Source organism: Capsicum annuum, chromosome 10 (genome assembly GCF_002878395.1).
Source record: "Capsicum annuum cultivar UCD-10X-F1 chromosome 10, UCD10Xv1.1, whole genome shotgun sequence".
NCBI classification, from domain to species: domain Eukaryota; kingdom Viridiplantae; phylum Streptophyta; class Magnoliopsida; order Solanales; family Solanaceae; genus Capsicum; species Capsicum annuum.
This window is the reverse complement of record NC_061120.1, coordinates 1,688,224-1,713,724: the sequence shown is the minus strand read 5'-3', so window position 1 is coordinate 1,713,724 and position 25,501 is coordinate 1,688,224. Positions and strand designations below refer to the sequence as shown.

Sequence of the window (25,501 nt, the reverse complement as noted above, 5' to 3'; positions counted from 1 at the left end):
TGACGCCCCTCGGCTATTTATTACCGTATTTTTTTGGTATATATTTGTCCAGCTGAACCACTGCATGAATGCACGCATACTGAGCGCGTAAGAGTCTAAAGTGGTCTAGCTGGACAAACACATGCCACAGAAATACGGTAATAAATAGTCGAGAGGGGTCATAGAACCCCCACAAAGTTGAGACGTGTTAAAACAAATTTCACCAAAGTTTAAGTATACTTCTGACGCTTTTTCCAGAAAAATAAATAAATTATTTAGTTGTGTTCCAAAAAAGTTTTCTTTATTCGATTTTAAAAATCGTTTAAGATCTTCAACCATTAACTCAATATTCAATGAATAGAGATTATAAACATAAATAAGGATAAACTAGTTAAACAAATCTCTTAATTTCTGAATAACGTGTAAATAAAAACAAGATAAATATTTTAAGATGAATGAGGTATTGGTTAGATTAATAATTAAAAATTAATTTATAAAAAGAAAAAGTAAGCCAAGTAAAAATTACTACTTCCTTCGATTTAATTTGTTTGTCCTTTATTAACTTAAAAAAAAAAAAAGGCAGTCCGATGCACTAAAGCTACCGCTATGCATGGTGTCTGGGAAAGGGCCCCACCACAAGAGTGTATCGTACGCAGCCTTACCTTGCATTTCTGCAGAGTCTGTTTTCAAGGCTTGAATCCGTGACCTCCTGGTCACATGACAACAACTTTACCAGTTACTCCACGGCTTCCCTTCTGATCTTTCCTTTATTAACTTGACACGGCTTAAATTAAAGATATGTTAAATATACAAAAATATCTTTTAATCTTATCGTAAATTACGTGAAATTTTGAAATTAAAGAATTACTAGTGAATTTATCCGCGATTCGTGCAGTCGTAGTCTGACAATTTACGAACTAATTTGTCTTCTAAATATTGAATGTTAAAAATAGGTATTAAACCATACAATTATATACATGCATAACTCATCTATAATTCAAAATATCACTTATGGAGTCCATCTAGTACTATTAAGAGAAATTTAAGAAAACCCATAAATTAATGTTAAAAAATTACTTAACAGATTAATAATATGGGTATTAAGTTGGCTAGTGAATCAATTACTATAGGAAGGTAAAGAAAGAAATGATAGAAAAATTAAAAGCAAAGTGATAAAAAACAAAACAAATTTCTTTACCCAGAAATAAGTGACAAAACCTTCTTACAATACAAAAGAATAAATTAGCTTTTAATTTTTCGTAATGTTTGCATTGCTACAAAATTCAACAGATTAAACTAATTGAATAAAAATATCTCCAAAATACGCCTCAATATGTTGTATGCATTAAGAAATATGTCGTTAAAATATATTTCATAATATTATTTGAAAAGACTATTTTAAATTCAGGTGAGAGAATGCGTCATCTTTTTGTAACATAAATAAATGAAAAATAACGTTGAAAAATAAAAGAACGGAATTAACATAATCACACTATTTATAAACAAACTACATGTTTCTCGTAAAACTTTTTAGTTTATTTAAAATAAAAAATATTCACCTCGTTCCAAAATATTTATTATGTTTTATTTTTTGAGATAATTTACATGCAAAATCTATAGAGTTTGTGTCAGAAACAATAGTCAATCTTGCTCCTTGACACATTTACTTGTGTTTATAACCAAATCAATACCTCAAAGTTCAACTCTCCTACCTCTTTATAATCTCTGATCAACCTCCATGACCTTAGTAAAGAATAATTAGATAATGTATAAAATGACCAAACAAAAAATATAAAAGATTAGTTAGTAATACTAAACAACTTCCACCATATTTGTAGATATAAATTAAACAAAGTCTCTTTGTAAAAATACTGTAAAAGAACAACTGAAAATTTAGAAAATTAAAGCAATGCAATATAGATAAAAGACTTACCTGTCGAAAAATATTCTGAGAGAGAAAACGGAACGTCAAGATGCTTGTGGAGGCAGTCAAGTTTCTTGAATAATTCTATTTCATGATGCGTGATTTTTATATTTATTGTCATTCATTTGTAATGAGTTAATGGAAAACAAAAAAAAGTTAGGTCCCTCCACCTAAACATAATCGTTACACCTAGTACTATTTTTCTTTATGAAGGGAACCATTATGCCTAGGACTATTTTCTTTATGAGAAAAAAAATTATTTAATATGAAAAAATAAAAGATAAATGACAAATAAATGAAAAAAAAAAAAGTCTTTCTTGATCATTCTTAATTTTATTTTCTTAATTGATTTTTTGTTGATTAGGGCGAAGTTCCTTAAAAACCTCGTTAGCATTCATCTTGAGTCAGGATCGAACTCTCCATGAGATTCATAGTTGCATTACTTATAGCTTTCTTGTTCGTAGACAAAGCGGATTCGAAATTGTATTTCATTTCAAGACATAACTTGTATCCATATGCTTCATATTCGTCCGGAGTTTGCTCAAAATATATATATATACATATATAAAGAGAGAGAGATTCATCTAACGTGAATTTTTGAACTTGAATAACCTGCGACATCTTTTAATTTCCTTGATTTCATTTCCCCATTCAATTTCCTTTAAATTATAATTTAAAGCAAAAAAGTTTTAAGTATTAGGAATTGTGATTCGTAATTAAGGAAATACTATGTTGATATATTAAATTATATCATTTTTTGAAGTAAAATATATAGGAATCTTATTTTTGTTTATAGCTTCTGTTCTTTTGATCTTTTTTTCTATTTTCCAACTTATTTTTGTTTTGTAAGACAACTTCATCCATTATTATATAATGCACAAGACAACATAAATTATATAGATAACAATTAAATTCTAAAATTAATATTACGTAGAAGTCATACATACAAATATTCGATCAATATATGTCTTCCTTGTGATGAATAGTAAATCATTATCGATTTCATAATATACATCACACTTACAAATAGTAAAAGAGAATAAACATATTTGTTGTTTAACCTTTACATAGAAAACTGAGACTATAAAATTCTAAAATAATTTGTAATACCGTAGTTTTATTCAACCATCTTTAACATCAACATTAGAGCCGTCAATATAGGTCAGGTCCATTGGGCCGGCCCAACCCAGCTTATAATTTGATAGAGTTGGACTTCAATTTTTGCAGCTCATTTAAGAACAGAGCTTTTTAGCCTAACCCGGATAAGCCCGTGGCCCGTAGGGCTTCAGCAATGTGGGTTGGGCTAGCTCGTGGGCCAGCCCATGGGCCAGCCCATAAGTCAAATACATGCAACTATTTAGATTGCTTATCAATGTTTTTATTTGGTTTAAAGGATATCATGCCAAAAGTTATTTAATTTCGCAATTAGGAGTATTTTTTGGGGGTGTTGGAAACTTGATTAATAAGTATTAACACTATGCAATATTATCTGGTAATATTTATATTTATTAACATTCTAAAATTAAATTATAAAATATTATTTTTTAAAAAGTAGACTGACCCATGAGACCTGCAGCCCACAGAGTAATGTTGTGGGCTTGATGTAATGATGGGCCAGCTCGGCCTGGTCCATCAAACTCAAAGCCCGTATGAGCTAGCCCGAATGGGCTGGGCCAACCCGTATTGACAGCTCTAATCAACATACATGACACTTACAAATAGTAAAAGAGAATAACCGTATTTGTTGTTTAACTTTTACATAGAAAACTAAACTACAAAATTCTAAAAAAAAATTGTAATACCTTTCTTGTGTTTCATCATCTTTAACATCAACTCTACAATTTGGCCGTTTATGAAAAGGACAAATGATATCAAAAGACCATAAAATGTACTCTATTTATAAGGGGAAATTACATTACATATTCATTTAAAAACATATTGGAAAATGAAAAGCCAAAGATCAGAAAAAACTTAAAAATTAATTATAGAGTAATGGAGTTTTAAAGAAATTTTAAGGCATTTAAACTCTTACATTGAAGTATATGAATAAATGGATGAGTAGTAATTGTAATATTTATTTTTATGCAATAAAAAAAAAATTGTCAAAAAAACTACAAAAAAAAATAAATAGCAATGGAGATCATAGAGATGTGCCACATCACCTCCTCTATGATTCTCCTTTATATATATATATATATATTGATTGATTTTTTTTTAAAAAAGTGTGATATATTTTTTAAACGAATTAAAAAGGAAATTAAGTTAAACAAATGGAAACAGTGAGTAATAAATTTTAAGTTATCCATATTATCCCTTTGTTTTAAAATAACTGCCCTCTTTCTACCACTATCTGTTTCAATTTAACAGTCTCTTTTATAAAATTAAAGAGATTTTATTAGGTTCTTCCAATACTATTAATATCATTAAATAACTATAAAAAATATATTTACTCAAAATTTATATTTTAAAACATAATTAATAAGATTAATATAGAAAAATCAACCCCTAATAATTATTTCTTAATAATGATGATATATATACCATTTTTTCGAAATACATATCCAATTCACAAAGAGAGAAATTAGATCTGCAATAATTTTCTGATACATATATTCACAATGAATGAGAAAGACAACGTTACAAAGGAACTCAATGCCAAACATAGAAAGGTAAAAATCAAATCAATTTTTTTATTTTTTCAAAATGAATTTTGTTTGTTGTTATTGGGAATTGTTTAATTTATGGTTATTATTTGGTGCATGAATATGATTTATTGATCTTAATGTTCCTTTTATATCGATTATTTAAGGGTTGATATATTCGTGGTTATGATTTTTTGATGATTAGTGAAGGTATGTTGGTTGGTTTGTTGTTGTCGTAATGGAAACGGAGAATGAAGCTTCGTGTAACTGGTAAAATTGTTGTCGTGTGATGAGGAGGTTGTGGTTCTAAGTCGTGGAAACAGCCTCTTGTAGAAATACAGGGTAAGGCTGCATGATGGGCTTGCATGTGACCAAGGGGTTACGTGTTCTAGCCGTGGAAACAACCTCTCGGTAAGGCTGCATGATGTGCTTGCATGTGACCAAGGGGTTACGTGTTCTAGCCGTGGAAACAACCTCTCAGTAAGGCTGCATGATGCTTGCATGTGACCAAGAGGTTACGTATTCTAGTCGTGGAAATAGCCTCCTGCATGATGCAACACCCTGTTGCATGATGCTTGCATGTGATGTGATCAAGAGGCTACGGTGTTTTAGTTGTGGAAACAACTTCTTGTAGAAATGCAGGGTAAGGCAGGTCGCATGATGCTTGTATGTGACCAAGAGGTTACGAGTTCTAGTCGTGGAAATAACCTCTTGCAAAAATGGGTAAGATTGCATGATGTTTGCATGTGACCAAGAGGTTACGTGTTCTAGTCCTTGGAACAAGCTCTTGCAGAAATGCAGGGTAAGGCTGCATGATGCTTGTATGTGACAAGAGGTTACGTGTTCTAGTCGTGAAAACAACCTCTTATAGAAATGTAGGGTAAGGCTGCATGATGCTTGCATGTGACCAAGAGGTTATGTGTTCTAGTCATGAAAACAATCTCTTGTAGGAATGTAGGGTAAGCCGTGAAAACAATCTCTTGCAGGAATGTAGGATAAGGCCGCATGATGCTTGTATGTGACCAAGAGGTTACGAGTTCTAGTCGTGGAAACAGCCAATTGCAGAAATGTGTAGGGTAAGGCTGCATGATGCTTGCATGTAATCAAAAGGTTACGTGTTCTGGTTGTGCATGCTTGCATGTGACAAGAGGTTACGTGTTCTGGTCGTGGAAACAACCTCTTGCAAAAATGCAGTGTAAGGCTGCATGATGCTTGCATGTGACCAGGAGGTTAGATGTTCTAGTCGTGGAAACAGCCTCTTGCATAAATGCAGGGTAAGGCTGCATAATGTGCTTGCACGTGACCAAGAGGTTACGTGTTCTGGTCGTGGAAGCAACCTCTTGCAGAAATGCAAGGTAAGAGTTAAGACTGCATGATGTTTACATGTGACCAAGAGGTTACGTGTTCTAGCCGTGGAAACAAAGAAGCTATATGTTTAAAGGATAAATTTTGGATGCAAGAAGGGGAAGCTTTGTGTAACTAGTAAAATAGTTGTCATGTAGAAATGCAGGGTAAGACTGCATAATGCTTGCATGTGACCAAGAGGTTACACGTTCTAGGCGTGGAAACAACCTCTTGCAGCCCTTCCTCGAACAACATGCACATAAGGAGTTTTAGTGCACCGAGCTGCCTTTTTCGGGAAAAAGGAATAAATTTTATAGGTTCTGAGGCAAGGGTGAGATTAGGTTCTCTTTAGCCTACAACAAACATGCATATGATTCGTTGTTGTATTAATAATTGATAGCTGAACTTTGTGATTCTAATATCTTGATTATTGAAGGGGTGATCTGCTTTAAAGGAGGTGGTTAATTTGTTGTTTTCCTAATGGAAACAAAGTGTGTTAGGTATTTAAAGGATCATTTTGGGATGTGAGAAGGTGAGCGTTGGCGTAAATGGTAAAAAGTTGGTGTTATGTGATCGTGAGGTCATGGATTCCGAGCTGTGGAAATAGTCTCTTGCAGAAATGCCGAGTAGCTGCATACAATAGATAGTGCAGTCTGGTGCTTCACATGGACCCCACGCATCGTGCATTTTTGTCAATTTTTAAAAATAATTGTGGTGTCCGGAGCAGCTTGCATGCATGCTCGAAACAAAGTGTGTTATGTAAAGGATCATTTTTGGATGTGAGAAGGTGAGCATTTGCGTAATTGGTATGTGATCATGAGGTCATAGATTCGGAGCTGTGGAAAAACTCTCTTGCAGAAATGTAGGGTAGCCATATACAATAGACTGTGCAGTCTAGTCTTTCTCGGGGAACCCGCGCATAGTGCATTTTTGCCAACTTTTTTTAATAATTGTGGTGTCCGGACCAGCTTGCATGCATGCTCGAAACAAAGTGTGTTATGTAAAAGATCATTTTTGGATGTGAGAAGGTGAGCGTTCGCGTAACTGGTATGTGATCATGAGGTCATGGATTCCGAGTTGTGGAAATAGTCTCTTGCAGAAATGTAGGGTAGCCACATACTATAGACTGTTCAGTCTGGTCCTTCTCGGGGACCCCGCACATAGTGCATTTTTACCAATTTTTAAAAATAACTGTGGTGTCTAGACTAGCTTGCATGCATGCTCGAAACAAAGTGCGTTATGTAAAGGATCATTTTTGGATGTGAGTAGGTGAGCGTTGGCGTAAGTGGTAAAAAGTTGGTGTTATGTGATCATGAGGTCATGGATGCCGAGCTGTGGAAATAGTCTCTTGCAGAAATGCAGGGTGGCCGCATACAATAGACCATTCAGTCTGGTCCTTCTTGAGGACCCGCGCATAGTGCATTTTTGCCAATTTTTAAAAATAATTGTGGTGTCCGGAGCAGCTTGCACACATGCTCGAAACAAAGTGCGTTATGTAAAGGATCAGTTTTGGATGTGAGTAGGTGAGCGTTGGCGTAAGTGGCCTAAATGTAGGATAAGGATGTGTACGATAGAGCCTTGTGGTTTTAGCATAAAAAGGGCAGACCGGTGCACTAAAGCTACTGCTATGCGCGGTGTCCGGGGAAGCTACCGCTATGTGGTTTTAGCATGATGAACGAAATTTCTAATGAGATTTTTTTTTTTGTCAATAAATGTGGTGTATGGGCTAGGATGAACAAATGATGAGAAGAAATCACTTAAACTTTTTCTAATGAAGTTTGTTGTTTAATACTGGGATAGATAAGAACAAGAAAAAAAGGGCAGCGCCCGGTGCATTAAAGCTCCCACTATGCACAGCATCAGGGGAAGGGCCGGACTACAAGGGTCTATTGTAAAGGCGTTGGTCCATCGGTGCCTTGGGGGGAATCATCTGCGCCAGTGTAAGAAAAGAAATTTAACATTTTGGGAGTAGCGAGGAAAACGAAAGGAGTTGAAAGCCACGCAACCTTACCCTGCATTTCTGCAAGACGCTGTTTCCACAGCTCGAACCCGTGACCTCCCGGTCACAGTAACTTTACCAGTTACGCCAACTCTCCCCTTCACTGGGATAGATAAGAACAACCAGCTTAATTTATTTGAGCTGTTAATTGAATGTCTAAATGATAGCTTTTCAGGTTCTAGTGTGCATTGTCAACTGTTTTAAATTAGAGATAATGGTCAACAACACACCTGAACTGTCACCTTTTTCGCAAGTTTCATACCCGGACTATCAGTTTTTCCGTTTTCCTATATAAACTATCACCATCTAACAGTGTAGGAAAATAGAACAACCGATAGTTGGCCTAATCAGTTTCGAGGTGTGTTTTAATCCACACGGATGGTGATAGTTCAGGTAGGAAAATGGACAACTAATAGTTCAGTATTGTTAGTGTTGCAATGAGTCTTAAACTATAAGTGTTGTTATCCATATAAAACATTCCAATGATAAATTTGTTCCAAAAAATGATCAACAACAATGACAACTACGCCTCAGTCCCAAGCTAGTTGGATCAGCTATATAAATCCTCGATATCCATTTCTCTCCGGCCACTTGAACCTGTTTCATTGCACTATTCAATAGTTGAGGTGTTCCCGCATCAGAATTGGTCCCCATAGGATGGCGGTGGAGGAGGAGTGACAATTCGACAACTACGAGTAGTTAAGCCAATCACTTTTTGAAAGTGTACTCTTTCGGTGTTCTTAGCTTTTAATAGCCAAAGTTATACTAGCATCCTTAGTTTGAGGCATTAAATTTTAAGCAGTAGCATGGAAGTATTCTGCGAGGAAACACACGTTGTAGTCTTTCTTATCGGTGTACTTTCACTCGGAAAGGCAAAATGGAACTTTTTTCACATATCGAAGCAAATAGCATGGCTTAACACATAGGATACCGAAGGGAAGGGAAGTTTATCAACAATTCAATAGTAGTGCTTATGGCCTACACAATTTGTTTCCTGGTTAATTTCATTTTCCTCTTTCGCGTGCTTCTTGTTTCTACGTAATGCTGGACTGTGTGTGTTGGCAGATTCTCGAAGGACTCCTTAAGTTGCCGGAGAACAAGGAGTGTGCAGACTGCAAAGCCAAGTATGTACATATGTTTGAATTTGATAGTATGGCATTCAGAACTTAGTTGCTGAGAGGATTGTTGACGTTAAACAGAAATTGTCTGTAATTATATGGACTTATTTGATAATCTTGCAATGCAGAGGTCCTCGATGGGCAAGCGTGAATATTGGGATCTTCATATGCATGCAATGCTCCGGGATCCACAGAAGTTTAGGGGTACACATATCGAAGGTAACTTATCGACTACTATACCCTCATCATGTCTGAGATTTTCTAGATATAGTAGAACGTCGCCTATTCATAGATCTACACCAGCCTTTATACAGTTGGATAAAAAATTCTCGATTTTAGAAAGAGGGACTAAGGTATTAGATCTTTTAGCGCTCAATAGCCGTGGAGGAAAAATCAGACTATTCGGTAGAGCTGAAGTGGGTAAAAAAGTACTGCTAAAGCTCACGGGGGCGGATGTTTGGCGGAATGGTTCAGTCCCCTTATATATGTATTCATTCTTTTGATAATCATAGTGTTCGGTCCAGTCCGCGTGCACCTCGATTACTGTTACGGGGTACCTGCTATCTCCAACCATCACAGGCATCGGTTAACTGTCCATCAAGATTTGGACAACTGTGAAGAAATTACCAATTATTTTTCCGGCCCCGATAATTGTTAGTTGTTACTCCCTCCATTTCAATGTGTTTGTCTTACTTTCCTTTTTAGTCCGTTTAAAAAAGAATATCTCTTTCCTTTATTGGCAACTCTGTAATCCTAACTTTCCGCAGGCATGTTTAACACCGCAAGATTAAGGCATTTTAGTACATTCTACTTATATTTAATTTAAATCCACAAGATTCAAAAGTCGTCTTTACTTTCATAAACACCGTGTCAAGTCAAAACCAGTCAAACAAATTGAAACGGAAGGGGTAATTTGTTTCTGGTTATAAACCTTAGGTATAAATACCACATAATCATATGCATTCCATCTTCCTCTTCCTCCTCCTTAGCCACAGCGTACTGGCGTAGGGATTTCACCGCTGGCTACTCAACTGCTCATTTCTCCATCGCTTTGTGTGGCAATCCGTCTTCTATTGCCTGTCTGCGAAAGTCTAATCTCAGCATCCCATCATGTTTGTCTCCGGCACATACCTTTCGGCCTAGCAAGAAAGGTTCCGTTATCTGTTGTTTGTGTACTTTTGCAGGTTCGATCAGCTGCGCTAGATACATGGCTTCCTGAACAAGTTGCATTTATTCAATGTTAGGTTTTTCTCCTCAAATTCTTACACTTTTTATGTTGATCTGATACATATGTCGACTAAACTGTTGAATTGTGTGTAATAATCCCTTTTCTGATGCTGCTATAGCAATGGGAAACGAGAAGGCGAATAGTTATTGGGAAGCGGAGCTTCCTCCAAATTATGATAGAGTTGGCATCGAGAATTTCATCCATTCAAAGTATGCCCTTACTGATTCCCGGCTTGAGCAATCCTTTCGATCTAGTATATTGCAACTTCATCGGCAGTACCTGTATTTCGTTTAGGTATGAAGATAAGAGGTGGATCCCTAAGGATGAGAAGGAGATTCAAGAAGGGAGGGCCACAGGGCGACAACAGCGACATTCTGACAGAAGTAGGCATGAGCATGTTCGTAGCTCCAGTGGTTCATCCAATGAGAGGGTAAGCATGCAATGCCCTAGCACAAAGCAAGAGATGCCTGCTGCTAGATTCAGTATACCGCTGCCTCCAAGAGGGCCGGAACAAGTATGTCAAACTCATATTCACCATTCCGGTTCTTTTAGATCTGTTACGAACTTTGAATCTTATAGTTCAACTCATGAAAAGGTATCTCCGGGTCCAAGTCAGTTGACACAACCAATTGCAGTCGCTGAATCTGCAAAGCAGGTCGCAGAAGTTGTCAATCCTCCTAAAGTTGATGTTTCTACTGATCTTTTCGACATGCTCTCTATGGATTCTCCAAATGACAATGGCGCAAGTGCTGCTTCTGTCGATGATAACTCGTGGACAGCTTTTCAATGTACGTTACTTAAGTCACAGCTTTTCTATATTGTTTCTTTAGCTCGTTTATCCTAATCAAACCTCGTAAACTTCTCAGCTGTTGAAGAAGAACCAGCAGCAAAAAGTGGTGTTGCAAAAGCTGATCATCGGAAATGCCAATCTGCCTCTGCAATCGACGATTTATTCAAGGATTCATCAACACTTTCATCATCTGTTTCAACTTCTTCCTTGTCCGAGAAACCTCCGAAAGATGTCAAAAATGATATCATGAACCTTTTCGACAAGGTACTATATGTAATCATAAAACTCGAGCTTTAGGCTGTTCTCGGTCATCTTTCTTTAGAAGGTGCATGTAGTATACATCGAGGATAAGACGAGATAGGTCGCTTAAGATGGTATGGCTATGTCCTGCATAGATATGTTTTGCTAGGAGTCTGTCAGTCCTATTTGAGATTTATACACCAACAGAAAATATATTACTACTCTTATGTTATTATTATTGTTATTGTTATTGTTGTTATCGTTGAACTTAATTGAGGAACATGGTCGGTGAGGATTCATATAGCGGTCGTCAACTCGCTTGAGATTGAGGCATAGTTCTATATAGTCGAACAAAAATCATTATCTTACCTGATGTACTTTCTGCAGTCCAATATGGTGTCACCATTTGCTATGCATCAGCAACAACTTGCTCAGCTAGCTCAGCAACAGTCTGTTCCAATGGCCGCTGCCGCTGCTAGTGGCACATTGAAAATCCCTGGGAATGTTCAACAAGGCCCAAATGGCTCCACCGGTTGGCCACACGTAGGTTGGGAGTTCCTTGGAATGATGACGCCAGCCGATGGAAAAACTGAAACGGAGAAATATTTACAGGTAAAATTCATGAAATGTTGAGTTTCTATCGAAATGTTGCATATAGACTGCTAAAAGTTGTTGTCCTTTGCTTGTAAACTAGATGGGCATGATGGGAGCAACACATTTAGCTGGAAATTCTGCGGCGCTTTCAACATCCAGGTACTTTTTGTTCCATGTCATTTGTGAACTGTAGTTTGGTCTAATAACCTAAGTTGCGCGGACTCTTCACTTTCGATGAGGCACCCGTGTCGGATTCTCCAATTATACACTACTACTCGAGAATCTGACACGCACCCGCTGACATTTTTGAAGAGTCCGAGCAACATAGCTAATAACTGCTAGATTTAGATGCAATATTTTTTTCGGAAGGCTGAAAAAACTGAAGAAAGGGAAGTCGTGTTCAAACCTTGGAAACAGCGTCTAGCAGAAATGCAAGGTAAGGCTACGTACAATAGATCCTTGTGATCGGGCCCTTCCCTGGACCCTGCACATAGCGGGAGCTTTAGCGCACCGGGCTGCCCTTTTCTTGAAAAAACTGAAGACAGGTTGTCTAAGTAAGTATAATTAGACAGTAACCTATTTTTCACTTCAGATTACGCATTCTGTCCCATACCTAGTACGCTGAAGCATAAAATAGAGGCCTGCAGCATAATGAACGAGTTGAATGAATGAAATTAAACATCAACTGAATCATGGCATCCTTAAAAAGAACTGCATCCTCTACAAACTTATGACAATTTCTGCGATGATTAATTACGATTTACTGTGAAGAGATAGAGGAGTGGGGGGTGTTAGATATCATGTGCTCAACTATTAAAACAAGACGGCATAATACATAAATGTGCCGTTTAACTTGGTTTCAGCTTGCATCTTTGCCCTCCAACTTTGGTTGTGCGCAAGCAGGCACTCAAACTTGTATAAAGTTGAACAAGTAGACACATGAGTCCTATATGGCGTCCTACGCGGCCAATTCGTGTATTATGTCACATAGGACGCGTGTGTCTACTTGTTCATCTTTATACAAGTTTGAGTGTCTACTTGTGCACATACAAAGTTGAAGGTCAAAGATGCGAGCTGACGCCAAGTTGAAGGGCCAACATTGTACTGGTTTACGATCCTTTTTTCGTAGCGGTGTCATCGGCATGCCACCTGATTTTGATTGTTCAAGTTTGTACAACAACATCCTGTAACCATCATTTCCCTTATCATTTGGTAGAATGCGTTAGAAAAAATAATGCATGCGTTAGATTTGTGTATCAGTAATATCCGCAAACTATGGTATTAGCAATGCAATAGTTCCAAACCAAATAGTGCTTAAGAGATAATCTCAACATAACTAATGTCGGCATAACGAATGCACTCAATTCAGCACCATTCTTATGCACCCTACCAAACGACACTCTTAAATTTCCGTTGTATGAGAACCAGTACAATGTATGTATCTTACCCGAATGCCAGGGGCGGATGCAATTTACTGTTACCGAGTTCATCTGAACCCAATACTTTCAATGCGACCTTAAATTTAAAGTATAATAGTAGTTCAATGCCGAGAACCTTAAAAATTGAACTCATAAAGCGTAACCGCCTCTGCAGAATGAAGATACCTGATATAAACCTGAGCTCCGTTTTGACTTTTCCGCTTGTTTATTGCAGCGTATACCCAACCGGACAGAACTATTCCGGCGATGGTACTGTCATCCCCTCGGTGCCAAGCGGAGGTGCTGCAACAACCCTTTCATCAAGCTCTACACAATCGAAAAAAGAGGATGACTTCTCATCTCTGACTCAAGGCATGTTCTCAAAACGCTGAGATTTTCGAGTATCCTAGCTTTTGGTTATGTTGCTCGGATTCTCTAAAAGTGTTGTTGCACCTGTGTCGGATTCTCCAGAACTACACTATTTTTGAAGTACTCGACATGCACCGGCCATGGATATTTTTGAAGAGTCTGAGCAACATAGGTTTTTGGATTATAGTATAGTTACAACAGTTTTCTTCATATCTGTTGATTAATCTTTGTAGGTAGAATAATAAAGATATTGAACAGAAACATCTAAAGTTAGCTTAACTTTGTTCAGCAATTTTATTTATACATCTGAGGTCAATTGGTTTTGTTGTTCATTACAATTTTGTTTACTTTGTATATATGAGTTCCAAGAATAACTGGGTCAGCTTGTGCGCACCTCGACTAATTCCGACAGGATACCGGTCATTTGAGGTCAATTGGTTTTATTGTTCTTTACAATGTTGTTTAATTTGTAAATAAGAGTTCCAAATATATCTGTTGTAGCCTTGGTGGACAAAGTTACCTGGTACTTGTTGTTGGTGAGAGGCGGCAGGTATCTCTTGGATTTAGTCGAGGTGCACATAAGCTGACCCAGACAGTACGTTTATCAAAAAACGAAAACGCGCAAAATTTTTGTTGGTTCATCGGATGGTTAAGTTTTAGTATTACAACAAATCCGCGTCAAATATATAGTTGATTTACGCGCTCCAGTCAAAACGAATTCTATTTTGGCTATTATTTTCTCCATTACTATGTTCTCATGCGTAAAAACACCACCATGCATCGACTTTTGAAGCAAATTCTATTTGTTCTTCGCCGCTTTGGATTGTGAGGCTTACTTCCTAGCTCGAGTGGGAGTAGCGACCAGCGATATATAGGTTGTTGGGTGGTTGGAACGTCGGAAGTTTGATCAAAGGTAGTTCTCCGTGCTCTAGACACGTAGCTTATCGAATCAGTTGCAACTATATGACGAATTCTTAACGTGCTCGAGGAGTCCGTTGATGAAAAAGACACTCAATGCACTAAAACTCCAGCTATGCGCAGCATTCGAAGAAGCGTCAAACCACAACAGTTTATTGTATGCAATCTTAACTATGGTTTGAATTCGTAACCTCTAGGCCACGTGACAGCAACTTTACCAGACACCAGTTACTCCAAGGACCTCGTTCTCCAGGAGCTTGTTGATAAGTGGTTCAATGAAGTGGATTGAGCACCATTAGATCTCAGGTTCAATTACCAACGGAGACGTACGCTACCTGATCTCTTTCCATCTGTTCCAGCCGTGGTGGACATAGTTACCTCGTACCTGTTGCTGGCGGGAGGTGGCAAGTATCCCGTGAAATTATTCTGTTAATAAATTATGACATCAGACATGCAAAAACTTGTAGAAACAAATAGAGAAAATTATACAAAAAAGGATGTCTTTGACTAGACATTGAGCCGCTAAGATGGTTGATACCAGAATTTGCACATATCACAATTGAGTTCCTACAACGACCTCAAGTTACATAAGTTGAGATCGACTATATGAATCCTTTGCTATTCCTTACAACAATCGCAAGTTAATAAACACTAGTAACTGGATTGACCGTCAAATATTTAACGATATTCTGTGGATTTCAAAATACGTATGCAGGACCCGGGCATAGTTCCTGTGAACCTCAAAGTCGCATGCAGATCTGCCTTCGGTTGGAATGTACCGAGTCATGTTCCAGGACATCGCACTGCGATCTGCAGAACATCATAATCTTTAGCAGATTACAGATAATAGCTCTAAATATTATTTGATGGATATTCTACTTAACGATTATCAATGTTACAACGTATTCACTCACAAATTTCCCACCAAGTGGGGTCGGAGGGTTAAGTACATGCAGTCCATACCACTACCTCAGAGGTGAGATAGAGAGGTTGTTCCCGATAGACCCCTACCCAGTATTTTGGCGACTTCCTTTGCCTAATGGATCTTTCCACCTCTGACAACCTACCCACCCTTATTATCATTGGGAGGTGTTGCTGTAACGAGGATGGAAATTTCAAAGTAGCTTGTAGTTTTGGGGGGCGGTAGTACATGAAGCATCCCGCGTTAATGCAGAGTCCGGAAAAGAGCTGGTGCAGGGAACCTACTCTGACACAAATATCAGTACCTAATTTCATCGGCTCGGACTTGAGACAACTTTACTGTTGTTCCAAGGCTCCCTTAAAAGTAGCTTGTAGTTTTCATACAGAAGTATTTTGGTTAGTGAATGTTACTCGTATAAGATAAGTCACCGGCTTCAGTTTCCTAACCAACCTCGGGATGGTAATAACTTGTTCAGAGACCAGAAAGGAATAAAATGCATGCAACTCAAAACGAGCGTGAAGTATCATTTTTTTGCGAGTTTCCTATCTGAACTATCACCAACGATTTATCCAAAAACACCTCGAAATTAATGAGTCAACTGCAATATGAAAATTTTATGGGCAAATTAAATTGCCACGCGCCTTATGGTGATTTATTCAAACACGTAATCTAAGTCAGCTTCGACGTGCTTTTGATTAATAGTTGGTGATACACAAACCCCTTATAGTTCAGATATGAAACTCGCAAAAAAGTGATGTGTCAGGTGTGTTTTTGACCTATGTTGCTCGGACTCTTCAAAAAAATCGATGGGTGTGTGTCGGATCCTCTAAAAATAGTGTATTTTTGAAGGATCCGACACAGGTGCGGCAACGTTTTTGGAGAGTCCGAGCAACTTAGTTTTTGACGATTATCTCGTCAATCTCTGTACATGGTAAGGTACAGATTCTCGTTAGATTCAACGAACTAGGCTGAACCCATAGCTTTGTCCCTAAATTTACAAATATTAAATTTCGAACCCAGTAACTCAAATGGTCAGTGAATTCAATGAAATACCGAATCAATATAAGTTCAAATCTTGGATCGCCTCTAAGCTCACCGTCAGACAACACGTATGATTCCATCATGACAGAACTAAAACTTCTCCGAACTGAGGCAAAGCTTCTTTAATTGGGCGATAAAACAAAACAGAAGAGTATGTTTTGCATACCTACGAGTTGGTAGAACCAGCAGAAGTATTCCTTAATCCCATGACCAGTTTCTGTCCCGGCTCAATTCGATAAAAAGTAACTGCAAACCAAACAAATGCAAGTCAGGCTCCGACAAATGACGAAGATGCACCGGATAAGTCATTACTTATACTGCTTTAATCAACTAATTCAACAATGGTCATCATAGATCAACAGGACATTCTATCGCTAATCTCCGTTAGAAATGCAATCGGCACTTTAGTTGCATGTTGGTTTTAACTGAAGAACTATGAAGTCTTTTCAGACGTTGCGAATCCAATGACCACTAAACATTTATATGGATGGATTACTTCAATTACCTACATCGCCTGCTCGCCACTTCTTCGAGACCATGTAATCTCTAAGTCCTTCGAGCACATACATTTTACTCCTAGAATTAGGCCAAAACCGGTAGTGAAAATTCCATTCCTTGCCTTCAGTGTCAAGTATATTAATCGGGATCTTGTGCGGTCCAGAAAGGGGAGGAAAGTAAGCCTGCAAACAAGAAAGCTTTGGGGATCAGAACTGGCAAGAGAAACTTTACTGAAATGAATGATGTTGCGGGAATCAAAAGTATAAAAAGCAGTATTTACAGTCCGTTGCTCGGACTCTTCAAAAATGTCAATGGGTGCAAATCGGATTCTATTCTCCAAAACTAGTGTATTTTTGGGGAATCCGATACGGGTGCAGCATCAAAAGTGAAGAGTCCGCGCAACATAGTTTACAGTTACGGAAAAAAAAACACAAACTCACCTCAGCACACTTTTTGGGAATCACAAGACGCGATAGTGCGAGATCAGCATCACTGGCGGACAACAATTTTTGAAATAAAGGCGTGACCACAAGCCCACAGCTAAGGTATGTCAAGGAGCACAAGAATATCAATCATTATATTCGAAGTGCAATATAAAGAGAGATCTTGTTGTCGACCACATTTAGGCCTCATTTATTTGCACTTAAGGAAAATTTTCATCTTAATGATTCAAATCTCAGTCATTAAGCGTGTTTGTTTTTAAGGACTGGATTTAATCATTAAGCATGGTTTTTCTTTAAAAAGAAGAAAATTACAACCACTTAATGAGTTAGAATATATCCGAATAAGTAAGATCGATAACAGAGTCTTAATATAATTAAAGAAGTTAGACATTCACCAATTTCCGCAAATACGACAGTTCACCACAACTCCATCCACTTTCACCGCTAACCACACCACAACTCCATCCACTTTCACCGCTAACCACACCACCTTCGCCACCACCCAGCATCATCAACTACCACCACAGTTAGTCGTCACCACCGCTAGCCACAATTTACAACGTCACCATCAATCATCACCGCTAGCCACTAGTAGATATCAGCAACCATCACTATTAGTTACCGCTGCAATTAGTTATCACTATCATCCACCGTAATTACCAGCCTCCACCACTATCCACCACCATTGTTAAAACGTATTGCTAGCCCCCATCACCATCAGCCAAAACCAACACCCTCGGTCGGCACTCCCAACCACAACTATTAGCCATCAAAACCACCAACCACCATATAAGCTTTTTAAAAATATTTCGTTGATATAGTATTTTATTTGAATTTTATATTTAATATTTTTTTGAAAAAAGATAAGTTTTATACATTAAGATGTTTAGGAAACAAACAATCTTAAGTATGTAATATTCAAATCATAATACATCTTAGTATTCAGATGTGTATTCAAACTTACACGTTTTAGTCTGAAGATTCAGATGTTCATTCAAATTCAAACGTTCTAATCTTAACAGGTTCTTTTTCATCTCCGAGAAATGAAAATATGAGCACATTTCATTTGTTTACGTACTACTTATTTATTTGATAAATAAATGGCTTGAGTTTTCTACCTCTGTAGTCTTTGGAGACCAAGACAATTGGGTACACAACAAAGGATATTTTATGGAGATGTTCTGCAACTTCAACTCAGTGACACGAGGCCTGTACCGAGGTTCTAGCACGGTTTGTGTGGCATTCAACCGAGATTCTCCAGTTGGTACTGGTGGAGTTTCATCGGACAAGCAACGATTCCGTGCCTGCATTAGATAAAATTAGAACTTCATAGTTTTGATCTCCTCGACTTCAAAAGGAATGGCAACAGAATAAAGAATATTTTGAAGCAATGACTGATAACCCAGAGCTGCCGTTGCTCTAGGAACTTTAACAAGCAATGAAATGATGAAACATGTTCTACATGTCCGACAATAAAATAGACTCCTAGACGAAGCTGAATTCTCAAGAATCACTTTAAGTGAAGGTATTAATGACCAACCCAAGAGATGGCCTTGTAACTTGGAACAGATTTTCTTGAAGGAAAAAAATATGCTGCGAATTGTGATAACCTATGTCAGAATAGAAAGGAGGACACATAAGTCTAGCAAGCAGCCGTGATGGTTAATGCTCTTGGGCTTCAGCTGGAAATACACAATCGTAAGTGGACTCTGATATGCAGGTCAATTGGTCATCACATGAAGGCATACTAAACTCCTAAACTCTGCTAGTTGGCATTGTAAGTTGGCAAGAAAGCCAGAGAGAGATGGCCGAAAAATATCGACAAATGATCCGGAGAGAGTAAAAGAGAATTAACTACGAATTAAAAATGCCTCAAATATTCTTACAAGAATGAAGTTCTTCTTCGAGCACTCCGTGCACATAATTCCACCAAAATCCAACAGCAGATATGTGTTGAAAGACACGATACATCCACAATGGACCAACTGCAATGAAAAAAATGTCACTGCTAAACGATGCTTCTCAAAGAGCGTACGAGCATACACGTGAACAGAGACCGTTTCATAGACATATCTATCTTTGTATATACAACTATGACTGATACCTTTTCCACTAACCTTCCCACAAGATTCACAATCTCTCCAGCCATCATCACTTGCATGGAAAGTCTCACAGAACCTCCCGTACTCGTATACGGAACTATAGGAAAAATAAGAACTCATCAGGCCAATGAAAGTCTCACGTATCAGAAGAAAAATCACATTTATTAATAGCCCCGCAAGCCTCAACATGTTACAGCACATTAAACAAAGTGACGGGGAGGACCAGAATCTCTTCATCGCACACACAGAGCTTTCCTGATTCAAAGCTCTAGTCATGTCATTTGTTTCTCTTCTTTAACCGCAGACAGCAGTTAACATTCAATTCACAAAAAAAAATAAAAAAAAATAATGCTCACTCGGTTTTAATTTGTTTCTTACCTTCTTTTTTAGTCCGTTTCAAAAAGAATGTCTCTTTCCTCTTCTGTCAATTCCTTACTTCTAACTTTCCGCATGGCGACAAGATTAAATGACATTTGCGTTCATTCTATGAATCTTTAATTTAAGACCACGAGATTAAAAAATATTCTTTACTTACTTAAATTTTGTGCCAAGGCACAACCAGACAAACAAATTAACACAGAGGGAGTATTATTTATACTTTCCAAACGAACTTCTAAACATAAATACAAAGTTTTGAGCTAAAGCTATTGATTTCTGCCGAATCCGCAGGTAAAGGATTGGCTTGATTCTGCACTTGTAAACATAATCCCTTCGTTACAATTTGTTTGTCTTACTTTCCTTTTTGGTTTGTTTTAAAAAGAATGTTATTTTCCCCTTTGGCAACTCTTTAATTCTAATACTCCATGTGACATATTCAAGACCACAAGATTAAAGGGCATTTAAGTACATTCTATGTATCATGAGTTTAAGACGACAAGATTCAAAAGTCATCTTTTCTTTCTTACACTCCATGCCAAGTAAAAACCAAACAAACAAATTGAAACAGAGGGATTATTATTTATACATATTAAATAACTTTTGAACATCAATACAAGTTGAGCTATTGGATTTGGCCGAATCCGTGGCTCCATAAACGGGGGCAATTCTAAAAGGTGTAAAACAAAAACACTCGGTGATTTCTTTCCATGTGTCCTAGACTCGATGGACAGAATTACCCAACACTTTGTTGCTTGTGCGAGGCAACACGTTTCGCGTGGAATTAGTCTAGTTGCGCAAAAGCTTGACCCGAACACCAGAGTTATAAAAAAGAAAAGAGTGTAAAGAAAAAAACATTATGTGATTTCTTTCATATGTCAAAGTCTTAGCAGACTGAGTTAACTCATACTTGTTGCTAGTGGAAGGTGACATGTATCCCACAGAATTAATTCACGTGTGCAAAGCTGCCCAAACTTACTCACGCTGGTGGGAGGTGATAGGTAACCCGTATCTTTAGTCGACGTGTGCAAAAATTGGCTCATGCATTTAGTCGAGGTGTGCAAAAACTGTCCGTGGATTTAGTCGAGGTGTGCAAAAACTGGCACGTGGATTTAGTCAAGGTGTGCAAAAACTGGCTGGTGGATTTAGTCGAGGTGTGCAAAAACTGTCCGGTGAATTTAGTCGAGGTGTGCAAAAACTAGCCGGTGGATTAGTCGAGGTGTGCAAAAGCTGGTCCGTAGATTTAGTCGATGTGTGCAAAAACTGGCCCTTGTCTTTAGTCGATGTGTGTAAAAATTACCACGGATTTAGTCGAGGTATGCAAAAACTAGCCGGTGGAATTAGTCGAGGTGTGCAAAAACTAATCAGAACACCACAATAATGCAAAAACAAAAAGTGTAAAAAAAAAGCAACTTAGGTGCGCTAATTTAGCCAAGGTGCGCAAAAGCTAGGTGATTCTTTCTATTTATCCTAGTCTCGATGCACAATTCACAGTAACATGGTACGGGTGGAGGAAGGTATGACATGTACCCCGTGAAATTAGTCGAGGTACGCTAAAGCTGACTCGAACACTACAGTTATAAAAAAAAAGTGTAAAAAGATAAAAACACTAGATGATTTCTTCACACCTATCCTAGCCTCAATAGACAATTTCCTAGTACCTGTTGCTAGTGGAAGGTGACAGGCATCCCGTTGACACAAAAGTCGGCTCGAATACCACAATTACAAAAAAAAAAATAAAAAAATAGGTGATTTCTTCACATCTGTCCTAGCCTCGATGGACAATTTCCAAGTACCGGTTGCTAGTGGAAGTTGACAGGTATCCCGTTGACACGAAAGTTGGCTCGAACACCACAGTTACAAAAAAAAATAAAAAAATAGGTAATTTCTTCACATCTATCCTAGCCTCGATGGACAGTTTCCAAGTACCTGTTGCTAGTGGAATGTGACAGGTATCCCATTGACACGAAAATTGACTCGAACACCACAGTTAAAAAAAAGAAAAAACACCAGGTGATTTCTTCACATCTGTCCTAGCCTCGATGGACAGTTTCCTAGTACCTGTTGCTAGTGGAAGGTGACAGGTATCCCGTTGACACGAACGTTGGCTTGAACACCACAGTTACGAAAAAAAAAATAGGTGATTTCTTCACATCTGTCCTAGCCTCGATGAACAGCTTCCTGATACCTGTTGCTAGTGGAAGGTGACAGGTATCCCGTTGACCCGAAAGTTGGCTCGAACACCACAGTTACAAAAAAAAATAGGTGACTTCTTCACATCTGTCCTAGCCTCGATGGACAGTTTCCAAGTACCTGTTGCTAGTGGAAGGTGACAGGTATCCCGTTGACACAAAAATTGACTCGAACACCACAGTTATAAAAAAAGAAAAAAACACTATGTGATTTCTTCACATCTGTCCTAACCTCATGGACAGCTTCCTGATACCTGTTGCTACTGGAATGTGACAGGTATCCTGTTGACACGAAAATTGACTCGAACACCACAGTTACAAAAAAAGAAAAAAACACCAGGTGATTTTTTCACCTCTGTCCTAGCCTCGATGGACAGTTTCCTGATACCTGTTGCTAGTGGAAGGTGACAGATATCCCGTTGACACGAAAATTGACTCGAACACCACAATTATTAAAAAGAAAAAAAAAAGTTGTGAAAAAAGAATACTTACGCACAACGATGACAAAGTTGAGCAAATTTGCCACTACGAAGACGCCAACCATTTCTGAAGTTAACTGAGTTTGATGAATCTTCACACTGAAAGCATAAAGTTGTTGAACCAGAAGAACAAGTAGAAGAAGAAGCCATTGGAAACAAAACCCTAAAAACACAGCAAAACAAATGCAGAATTACATAGATATATAGAGAGAAATGATTAAATCCCGTCGATTTAATCGAGCTGCTGTCCAAAATTTAATATATTAAGAAATGACTAAATCTTTGCAAAAGAGTTTAGTATATAAGGAAATGATTAAATCTCGTAAATTTAATTGTGGTGCGGCAAAATTTAGTATTTTTGATGTTTTGAATTTTTTTCAAGACAACCAATTGAAAAAGAATAACATAAATATAATTTTATACCTAAAAAAAGTGTAAAAATGGAAAATTAATGGAAAATTATTTTCTTAATCTGAGTGTCAAAATTCAATAATTTATTTATTATGAAACGAAGAGAGTATATAAAAAAGTGGTGATTAAGATTTAGCATAAGATAAATAGAAATTAATTAGATGATTACTTGATTAATCTCTTGACCCAAATTAAAGATTGGAAATGAAAAAGGAAGAAATGAATTTGTACCCAATTTTGAGTCTAAGTTGGTATGCTAATGAAAGGGGCATAAATATCAAGATTTTTGGGATCTTTTAAGTCACTTATTAAACCATTTGGGATTGCGGTGATGTGGTTGAGATATAGATCTCGCAATGTGCAAATTTAAATTTAGTCGGTGCTTACATAAATGAATTCTATGATGTGCATACTTAAATTCAGTCGATATATGTAGAAACAAATCTTGCAATGCTCGAATTTTAAATTTTACTTGTTTCCAATGTGGATAGCTAATATCCCGTAGGAAATGAAAAATAAAAAGTCATATTAGAAATGTAAAAAAAAGAAAAAAAAAAAGAAGGTAAAACATCTGGTATCCCTGAACTATAACCAAATTTGTGACGATACACTTTAATTTTACAAGGTCTTATTACTCCCATGAACTCAATTTTAGCTTATTTTTATCAACTTTTTAGCTGCTGCGACACCTTTCTCAGTCCTGTTAACTGACATGACACCTTTGACGTGGGTCACGTTTATGTAATAATAGTGTCACGTCAGCACAAAGAGTGACAAAAATACGCTAAAATTGAGTTTAGGGGGTAATAGGACCCTTGTGAAGTTGGAGTGTGTCGTAGCAATTTTTTTTAAGGGGGGGGGGGGGGGTACTGAATACTTATCTCTAAAAAGGAATGTGAATCATAGTTCGATATAGTTTGTGGCGGTACGATTGATCTCTTTTTGCCTTTAATTAAGTATTTCAAATTCGATCTTTTAAAATAGAAAAATTATGTTAAAAGTGTTACATCATAAATGGATCTTGTAATGCGCGAATTTAAATTTTATCGATGCTTGCATAAATGGATCCTACAATGCACATATCTGAATTTAGTTGGTACCTGTAGAAATGGTTCTTGCATTGCGTGAAATATATAATTAAAAGAAGCACAAAAATATTCTTCTACTTGGCAGTCACGTCAACAAAAAGAAACACAAAAAATTTTAAAATAAAAATGAGCTCAGGGGGATTGATTCCCGTAAAATTTAGATATTTCATAACAACTACGGTTATAGTTTAAAGGATACGTGTGTCTTATCTCCAACATAAATAGAGATTGGTTATGTGATTACTTGATTAATCTCTTCCTTCAAATAAGTGGTACTTAATATACAAAGAAGTGATTAAATCCCGTAGATTTAGTCGAGGTGCCAAATTGGTACGTTGATGAAGGGCACAAATATCATATTTTTTATCGTGTTGGTATAGTTGAAATTTCTTTATGTTTAGCTTTTCGGATAAATAGGTCAAGGTGATGCAGTTGTAATTTCGTCACACTTAGGTTATCGTGTTAATGAGGTGAGGTGGCGTGATTGAGGTTACTTCACGCTTAGGCTCTCAGGTAAATAGGTCAAACTACGTGATTGAGATTCCTTCATATTTAGACTGTCGAGTCTGAATTTTGAAAATAGAAAAAAAGTTGATTGAAAGTGTTGTTCGCAGAAATAGATTTTGGGATTGTTTAAGTCGTAGATCTATATAGTTTGTAGCGGTATGATCGATATATCTTCAATCCTTAATTAAATATTTTGGTTTGAGATTCGGAATAGATATTTTTTTGTTGGAAGTGATGTCGTAGGAATGAGTTTTGTAATGTGCGAAATTGAATTTAATCAGTGCCTGTAAAAATGGATCCTGTAATGCGTGAATATGAAGTTAATCAGTGTCCACATAAATGAGTTATGCGATGCGCGAATTCACGGGGAAAAAACAAAGAGAAAAAATCATATTAGAAATGTATCAGAAAAAAAATTGTAAATCTACCTATTTTGGAACGACTTCAAATATGTGGCGTCTGAAATTTCTACGGCTAAAGTTCAAACGAAATAATTAAACTCCAAGAATATATTTGAAATTTAATTATCTTTTTTTTTTTGCCTGAATTTTATCCTGACGTGGCTCGATTTAATGTATTTTGTTTGAACATCAGTCATTTTTATCTGAACTTCATGCATGATTGAAGTCAAGTCATTTATAAACTACAGACATCGTATACTCAAAATCGTTCTGGAATAAATAGTCGGTGAAATTCCTTTGAAAAGTATGTACATATTAAATAGTAGCAGTATTTCGAAATAAAAGTCTATTATTATACCCCTCGAACTATAATCAGATATCTCGTACATAATGTCTGCGGATGTATAGATGCATACATACATTTTGAAGTTTTTTCTCTTCGTTCGTTACTACATCACGCGATAAATATAATAATTATT

At 37.2% G+C, this 25,501-nt stretch overlaps 2 protein-coding genes across 6 annotated transcripts; one reads left to right on the top strand and one right to left on the bottom strand.

Annotated features, from left to right (window-relative positions):
• The first annotated feature begins 4,246 nt into the window (after window positions 1-4,246).
• LOC107844776 (ADP-ribosylation factor GTPase-activating protein AGD5) lies at window positions 4,247-13,977 on the top strand. The gene is made up of 11 exons (XM_016689123.2): window positions 4,247-4,572; window positions 8,954-9,012; window positions 9,135-9,225; window positions 10,191-10,245; window positions 10,353-10,443; window positions 10,529-10,748; window positions 10,830-11,022; window positions 11,101-11,288; window positions 11,652-11,876; window positions 11,959-12,017; window positions 13,512-13,977. Exons 1-11 carry the CDS (start codon window positions 4,522-4,524, stop codon window positions 13,666-13,668), a joined length of 1,389 nt encoding a protein of 462 aa, XP_016544609.2. The 5' UTR covers window positions 4,247-4,521; the 3' UTR covers window positions 13,669-13,977.
• Window positions 13,978-15,049: 1,072 nt separating this feature from the next.
• Window positions 15,050-22,998, bottom strand: LOC107845705 (B3 domain-containing protein Os07g0563300). Of its 5 annotated transcripts, none has more exons than XM_047398378.1 (8): window positions 22,629-22,998; window positions 19,585-19,666; window positions 19,354-19,452; window positions 18,635-18,771; window positions 17,465-17,546; window positions 17,032-17,206; window positions 16,693-16,772; window positions 15,050-15,373 (listed from the first exon to the last, which is right to left on the bottom strand). In XM_047398378.1, exons 1-7 carry the CDS (start codon window positions 22,763-22,765, stop codon window positions 16,693-16,695), a joined length of 792 nt encoding a protein of 263 aa, XP_047254334.1. In that variant the 5' UTR covers window positions 22,766-22,998; the 3' UTR covers window positions 15,050-15,373. The 5 variants fall into 5 exon arrangements, with proteins under 5 accessions (XP_047254334.1, XP_047254337.1, XP_047254335.1 ...); XM_047398381.1 differs by having other exon boundaries at window positions 19,572-19,666; window positions 22,629-22,987; XM_047398379.1 differs by having other exon boundaries at window positions 17,036-17,206; window positions 17,465-17,564; window positions 22,629-22,965.
• Between the last annotated feature and the right edge of the window lie 2,503 nt (window positions 22,999-25,501).